The sequence below is a fragment of the Eptatretus burgeri genome, chromosome 7, assembly GCF_056783735.1.
Source record: "Eptatretus burgeri isolate ZD-2024b chromosome 7, Ebu_testis_v1, whole genome shotgun sequence".
NCBI classification, from domain to species: Eukaryota; Metazoa; Chordata; class Myxini; order Myxiniformes; family Myxinidae; genus Eptatretus; species Eptatretus burgeri.
The window spans coordinates 25,011,720-25,020,291 of record NC_140967.1 but is presented as its reverse complement, the minus strand read 5'-3'; the positions used below and the strand labels follow the sequence as shown (position 1 = coordinate 25,020,291).

At 42.8% G+C, this 8,572-nt stretch overlaps 1 protein-coding gene across 5 annotated transcripts in view; it reads left to right on the top strand.

The window, feature by feature from the left end:
- The window catches only part of LOC147022837 (E3 ubiquitin-protein ligase TRIM9-like), a 132,704-nt gene that overhangs the window by 87,439 nt on the left and 36,693 nt on the right, over nt 1-8,572 (top strand). For all 5 annotated transcript variants that reach the window (XM_085887707.1, XM_085887706.1, XM_085887709.1 and 2 more), the window contains exon 4: nt 5,540-5,650. In XM_085887707.1, the coding sequence (XP_085743833.1) occupies nt 5,540-5,650 (111 nt within the window). The remainder of the gene's footprint in view (nt 1-5,539; nt 5,651-8,572) is intronic.

Below are 8,572 nucleotides of genomic sequence, written 5' to 3'. Positions count from 1 at the left end.
AAGTTTCTGGACGGAATCTTGTAACATATGCTTTGGTTAATGCCATTTGGACGGGATCAATCACTGACTAGTTCCATACATGTAAATACAAGGACAAAAACAGCTCCTTTGCCGTTATGTTATGTGTAATTGGGTGCACAGTGTCTCTAAACTGGGAACAAATCATGCACAATGTGCATCAAGTAACTAGAGTCATTGTCCTTTCTTGCTACTCCAGACACGTGCAACTGCAGAGTGCTGTGCAGCTCAAGCCACACCAAAAACATTTACCTCTTCCACCGCATTCTTTCTTGCATCCACACTTGGTCAGCTGCTGGCAGCTGGCTGCAATGGAAGGAAGGATAGTCCAGCATATCCTCCAGATACCATCTTGTTTGTTCCAACCCCAGTCACTGGGACTGTGCTCTTCTGGCTGGCGGATTGTTGCCTGACCCCAGATGCATCCTGCTTGATAAGCTGCTCGTTTTGAATGTTCCTTCAGTGCAGCTTGAGTTGGTGGTATAGCATCATAAGACCTTTGTTTGTGTGCAAAGAGGTCTAATCTGGCATCATTAACATGTATGGTTGCTAGGTGGTGGTGCACCACCACTAGGTGGTGCAGGTCATCATCATCAAACTCAGTTGGTTTCTGGCTCAATTTGAAGAATGTTCTAGTTACCTCACTACACACATTCCATGTTTGCCATGCAGATTTTTTTGCCTTTCCCACAGAAGGCAGAGACAACATCACATCCAGTAAATGCATGAAAGAATGGCATTCCATGAGCTCTTCCTGGTCCAATCTTGATAACAAGCTCATGTACAGGAATCCATCATGAATGTCTTCCTTGACCAAAGGCAATCCACATTTTCTTCATGCCCAGCTTCTGCAGAGATAACATTACAGAGATGGCAATGACAACAACATCAGTATCATTTGCTTTGATAATAAGTGACACATTTCCCTGCAGCATGTCTCGCATGCACAAAAATAAACACAACAGGTTAAAAATTCATATCCCAGAAGGTTTTAATGGGTATAATCTGTTTCAGCATGTCCCAAAACATATGGATAGAAACAGAAATCATTCAAATAAGTCATTTCTTTCATGAGATATGTCAAAAATTGTATTTCATGGGTTGAACCAGTGGCCATCTTGAAAAAAGGCGGCCATCTTGGATTTTTGATTGGCTCATCGACTAAAATTGAAGAATGACCCTTTTGGCATGTTCATACCAAATTTCATGCTTGTATCACCATTTGAAAGATTCTCCTCAAAATCAGCTGTTAGCTGCTCTACTATCCCCTCTCCACTGGGGTGGGATATTGACATGGTACGACACAGCATGGAACATTGGCATGACCACAGACACAAATGGCATCCAGAGAAAGTATGAAACGGGATGATCCCATAACATACAGGACACCAGGGTCAGCCTGCGATGATGAGACAAAGCATTCGTCACCCATTTTGTCGGCAGTGTCCAAGTGTGCCTGCACGGTGTCCGTGCTGTGTTGTGCCATGCCGTGTTTCTGCCGGACTAATATAACTGATTTATCAATTAATACAACATTCCTTATAAACCGTCGATTGAATGGAAAAACAAAAAACCGGCGTTTTCATCCTCACTAACACCTCCATTGTCACCAACTTCGTCTGAATCGTTCGCATCAGGCTCAAAGCGATACGACTCCATAGTTCCCCTGAAAGTGTTTCCATCACTAATTTTGTCTCTAATAGTTTCTTCAAAATCCTATTGAGCAGTTGCAACATACTGAGGACCATCAGAGATGTTAATGATGGTGGAATCAATATCGGAATCTGAGGTAGAAACACTTTACACCGTTTCTCGATGTTAGCCGCCATTTGGATGAAGGTGGGTTTCAAGGGTGATGTTACTGGCGAAAATCGAAAATCGACACTCTTGAGCTTTTTTCGGTACTTTATAATTGGCAAAAAAAAATTCAATTTTTTCCCCTTTCAAATTAGATCGTGATTCATGACTTTCAATGATTTTCAGGAAAAAAAATGTATTTGGGCTCCCCTTTAATGTTTGAGTTCCCTTTTAACTTTTACGTTTGGATTCTCCTTTCATGCTGAAATATAATAGTGGTTTTACAGGTTGTATAAAAAAATTCCAGAAGTTTCGTGCCCTTGATGCATTCTTCTATACCACCTTATTTCACATGTCCAAGTACAGGAATACACAGTACCTCCTATTGTTGTGGGGCCGGACGTTGGCCGCGAGCACGACCGCTAGATGGAGCTGAAAGTCAGCCCGACCGATCACCCAGAATGTATAGATCGTCGCCCCGGATAAGTCCGGAGCCGACGGGTCCTCTATTGGACCGAAGTTCGCCAATGGATAGACCACGCGGGGTAGGGTCGATTGCCAATTTCAATTTACCTAAATACCCATGTGGTCCAACTACCAGGGAAATTCACCCTCGGCCAACTTTGTCCAAATCGAGTCGCGATCGCCGACTCGGATCCGGCGTAACCGAGCGGAATTACCAAAGTCACGCCGGACCAAATGACAATTTACCGGCCCGAAATGCCGTACTAATTCTCAATCACGCGCCATGTTGAACCAATGAAAGAAACACAAAACGAGCTGATACATTTAACAATCGGGGTATTTATTCAACAATAATGGGGGGACGAGGGGAGCACGTCAGAGGCAGAATTAAACCGAATATCAGACAATGCACGGATGTACAGGCAAAAGCACTTAACAGTATACTACTTAGAGGAGGGGCCCACAGACACACACACACACACACACACACACACACACACACACACACACACACACACACACACACACACACACACACCCAAAAGAAGTGGTGGCTGACGCCTTTATTTCGGACTTCAGCTCGGAGGATAGTGGAGCTGAGGGCCAGGGTCTACTTTGGACCTGTCCGCCTCGTGCGGTCTTCAGGATGACTCGGTTCGGCGCCCGTCCCGGCCACCAAAACATCGAGTCTATTCTCTCCAGCCATGACACGCAACCCTTCCGGCTCCGGCGGCAGATTGTCCCTCTCAAGCTCAATCCTCAGGAGGAGGAGGAGGAGGAGGAAGAAGACGTTCCAGGCGCAGTGGAAAGACCAGTCCAGGCCTTTGGAGACGAGCGCTCCCACAACACGAGCGCTCCAACACGATGAGCGCTCCAGCAAGATCAGCGCTCCTTCCTTGCTTCTCACTGGCTGGCTTCTCTCTCGCTTGCCTCTTGCTGGCTCCTTTCTCCTTTCGCTTCTCCTCGCTGGCTGGCTGGCTGGCTCGCTGCTCTCTCCTTTTGCTTCTGCTTGCTGCTCCTTTTCTTCCTTTTATGCACTCCGGCGTGCTTAACCCTTCCCCTCCCCGGCGCGCGGGAAAATCCCGGGGCGGGGGATTGTCGTTCTTTTCTGCAGCATCCTTCTAACCGTCATTCTTGCTTACGCTGCAAGAATCTCGGGGCGGGAGGGTCGTTGCTCTTCTCTGCAGAATCCCGATAAAACTCCTAACTATTAAAATAAATCACAGCGCATTTACATTGATTCACCCACTAGACAAGCGAAGGAAGCTATCTATAAAACACATACTGACCGATATAACTGAGCTATAGGAACCTGGATGTTGTGTGTGATAGTTTTTCAAATTCCCAACACTATAACGCTGCAGATATGTGTGAAACAGCTCCATAGGAAGTATTTATAACACTGTTCTAATGAAGATGTGTTCATAGTTTCGCCATTTCTCACGTATGAGTGCCATCCGAGGGCTTCATTGAGGTATCGGTAATGGCAATAATATCAAAGATACTGTACACATGAAAATGCATGAAAGTATTTTATAATGTAGAGTTAGTATTTAATGACAATAACAAAAATCCTCCTACATGGCAACGGTAAGACAATGGAAGGAGCTACTCCCAGGAGAATGAGCCAGCTTGTGATTCATCCTTGGGAACTGCAGACTTCTTGTTGAAGAAGGCATCTCGGCTAGACTGCCTTGCCCACTGTTTCCTCTCCCGCAGCATTTCCTGGTAGCAAGCGATATCTGCCAGACCACCTCTCTTGACACTGCTCCTGCGTTCCAGTCAGGAACGTTCTCCAACCAAATGTCGAGGGTCTAATTGATCTTGGTGATGCCCTCTGACAACATGGCTGTCATCAATTGCCATTATAGGAAGAGCTCCCTCAGTTTCATGTTCTTTCTCCTCCACAGCACGCTGATTTTTTTTCTTTTTTTTCCGTTTAACCAGGATTAAGTACATATATAGTAATTGCACCCAGGATGAAGAGTGCTACACTGAAACAGCATCATATAAAGCAGTGTTATAGGAGGTATGACTGTACTGCTAAACGGAAGGATTTTGAAAGTGGCAAAAAGGCGATTTTGCAGTGTTCACGTATCTCGTTCAATTGAAATAGAATAGAGACTCTGAAGGTTAAAGGGAAAAAAAAATTCTCAGAAGTTTACTGCCATTGATGCCGCATCTTTTACACCACCTTATTTAACACGTCACATTTGTTCTTTGTGACTGTTGTTTGTGTCCTTTATGATGACCTTGAAAACAGTAATATTCCTGTTTGGAATGATTTTCAATTTTGTTTGACTGCCAGACAGGTTGAGTAAGAAGAAATTATTGTACTCCTCTCTGCACATGTGCGATTGGGACAAATTCAGACCAAAGTACTGTTAAACGGCAGGTTTATTTTCCGATTCATGTTCTGATTCGTGTTCAAAATATAACATTCAACTGAAATTAAGTTGTTACTCGATCATATACTGACGTGTGTGGACAGAACGACAGACAGACGTGAACTAATTGCTTAACCCTGCTTTTCGCTTCTTGTGTGTGGAGTAATAAATGCAGGCTATGCTACCAGTCAGCTTTATATTTCCACCCGTGCATCTTCTGAAATGAAAGGATGCAAATGCCATCCACCTCCATACATTAGCAGAAGGGTAAAGAAGGTTGTCACTTGTCGGCAGTAATGATGCAGTTATCAAATTGAAATAATCTCATAATCCAGTTCTTCATCCGGTTATGGACTTGTTTATTTACATAGAGCCTCAAAGTAATAGTTTCGGTAATTTGTCGTGATGCACTGGTTTCCTATAATCTAAGTTCAAGGTTATCCTTCAGTTTTGTGTGGGGGATTGATTGAATCATTGTTGCGCTTCATGGGTTTGATGTCTTGGTGTGTATTGAGCAATTTTGCATGAGGAACATTCAAATATGGTTTTTGTGACATTTTGACAGTCACGTACCCAGGCAAAAAACAAGCATTCCTTTCCTGTAGTAATTCTCTGAAGACTACTGTAGTAGGACCTGTTACCAACTATAGTATATGAGAGTACTACTCCGTGTACTATAGTTCCAACTGTAGCATTTTTGCAACCTTGATTAAGACAACCTTGATGAAGAACATGTGGTGTTTGATCAAGTATTACTTTACCATTTGAGATTACTGGTGAGTACGATAACTGATAAATTATCTTTGATTCATAATAAGATGACAAAGATTGTAAAACAAGCAGAAGGTGCTGATGATTTTTATTTTTTCCAGGTGGTTCGTGATCAGATGAGTCATTGTTCTGTGAAACTTCGTCAAACCACAGGCCTAATGGAATTTTGCCTGGAGGTGATGAAGGAAAATGACCCAAGTGGATTTCTGCAGGTAGGATCAGCACTCTGCATGTCCTTATAGCAAGCATCTTACATTCCAGTTTTGTGCTTTGCCACATTTTTCTGAAGGAAATCTGTATTTTTGAGTCATCTATTTATTTTGTGTGACCAGAAGGACAGAGGAGTTTTGATTGGTGCCTACGGGGTGCATATGGGACTGGGGCAAAGGGAGGTGGGGCAATAACGGCTTTCAAAATCCCCTTTGTATTTGTAAAATTAACAAATCCCTTTACCACATAGTCCCTGCCCCATTCTGTACCACCTCGTCCCCCCTCCCCTCCCTTAATCCCCATATAATACATTTGGATCTACATCCCTCTTCATAGCAATGTCTTATGTATGTGTCATCTACTGTGCCTCCCAACTGTGATGGGATGGTGGAAGACCACATTGGACAGTTTCAGAAAGAAAAAAGAAATTGGGTGATGAAGACATTTTATAGAAACCAAAAAAGGTGTACGTGTTTGTCATTGGTTATTATCTCCATATGTGAGTTTCACAAGGTGGAACGGAGTCCTCCAAGGGCTTGAAATATCACCTCCGTTTCGGTAAGGGGGTCACGATTCATGGACCAAGCTGTGACATTTTCTTGTTCTTAAAGTTTTGTTCCGAGGTCTCTTTTCAGGATCATCACCGAGCCCCAGACAGCTTCCAACTGTAGTTTGTTTTTCGTAATATTCCCAGGGATGTTTTTTAAGATCTCTGTGAGTTTCCTCTTCATAATTCCCATTGCTCCAATTATCACTGGTAGGGTTTCCATGTTCTTCAGCTTCCATGATCTTTTGACTTCATTTTCGAAATCCTAGTATTTGGTCATTTTATTGATTTCTATGCTGTTTAAGTCATAATCATTGGGTACTGGCACCTCAGTAAGCAATGCCGTCTTTTCTTTTTTGTACCTAAGTACTATATGCAGTTGCAATGCTTTGTTTTCTGTGTTCACGCTCATTGGCATCATCAAGATGTGAGGCAGGGGAGCCAGCCAAAACGGGGAGATCAAGCTGCGAATGAAAGTCTTGTAGGTGGCCAAGAGTTCAGGTGTGCCAAGAAAGGACTTTCTACGATGGAGGATGCCCAGTCGGCGGCTGGCTTTGGAGGCAAACTTCAAACGAAACTTGGTGGATGAGTTGGTTTGGTGACAAGAACAAGCCGATTCGATTTTGGTTCAGGTCCGGATCCAGATCCGGCCCATCAATGTGATACAAAACGTAAACTGTTCAGCCTGGCAGAGGTATGCACTTTACCGAGTGCCATTCTCGTTTCATATGCATAACTTTCTGTGTGTGCGGCTTTGCCACTCATGTAGTGCCCCCTGTAGGTTAGAGCAGGAATCTGGAATTTGGTCATGGTGCTGGCGATAGCTTGCTCACTCTTTGTGAAGGACATCATGGATGTTTAACATCCACCAATGAATCCCATCAGGACGTCCAGTTTAACGTCCATCTAACGGACGGCACACACCTTGATGCCTCACCCTGCCTGCCAAACACCAGGATGACAATTAATAGCTGGGTCGGGATTCAAACCCAGGCTAGACAGCTCAGAGGCAAATATGTATCCTGCCAGACATATTCCTCTGTTGTACAGACTTGCCAAATTTTAGCCAATTGGCAGATTTCCACTTACTTTGCCCCATAATTGATTGATGTCAATCAATTAATTATTCAGGAGTCGGGGTTGTGGTTGGTGCCAATTGACATCACTTTACTCGCTTTCCTTTATTTTGTGGACATTCACATAATCAGCACTCACCATGTATGTAAGCACGATTGCAACTATTATCTTTAATTTCTAATCAAATCTCTTCTCAAGATGCTTGGTTTTTGTCATTTCATAAGGATTTGCTTGTCTCCTCTGTATTCGTCATGCCGATGACAGATTAATCTGTGAGCGAAGAACACAGCACTGTCACGCATTCAAATTTGACATGAGAGTATCGTTACACCATGAATGTTCACATTCCATAAAAGTAATGCTTTAAAATATTGCAAGTGAATGCAGTGATTAAATGATTATTTATTTCTGGAGATGGCCAATGATCACTCCTTCACTTTTAAAGTGCATCTCTACATGTATATGATATTGTTTCTCAGGAAATAGCGAAATGACAGAAGGTGAAAGATCTAGAAGCGATTAATTGACATTTTAGGTTGGGAAGCTAAAAGGGTTCCAAGATTGGCTATCAGATTTTCACTTACATGGATCTATGGACATAATAGGGTGTACGATTTATTTCATGATAACATAATAAAATGGAACACGGTACGTCTTGGGATGTACAGACAGGCATGGCTGCCTCGTCGAGAAAAGACCTTGGCTTCACCTCTGAATGCAATGCCATACAGTACATCGCGTTTGTGCACGTCATCTTTGTTCTTGGATCGATGCTTTTTTGTTTGTTTGTTTGTTTTCTCATTGTTGATGCGAGTGTGAACACAAACACAGCACGTCGATCTGCCCTGGAATAGGGTTTCATCCCCAGAAAGATGAAGTCATGTACTTGTTTGAGCTTTAACATATTAAACGGAAGTTGACTTTCATTTTAGGAGTTAAAATTTCTGAATGAAGTTGAAGTAAACCACATTTGTTAAAAACAAAATAGCAGTGGAATTGGTTTGAGAATGACTGTTATGATATACAGTATATCGGCAATAAACAAGAGGAAGTTTATGCAATGGTCGGAGATTTGTTTTTGTGCAATCTCGGATGGCAATGAGGGTGCGGTTTGTGGCATATCCTAAGACTTCAGCTAAGAATGTTTGTTTCATGCCTTAATGGGAGACAACTGTCTCCTTCATGTATATTATGCAAAGTATACATTAATGGTATCACAGGAATAATTATTTACATTGTTACGTTTGTGGGCGGGGGAGTTATATTACCATAGAGCAGAAAGGAATGGATAGAGTAGCAT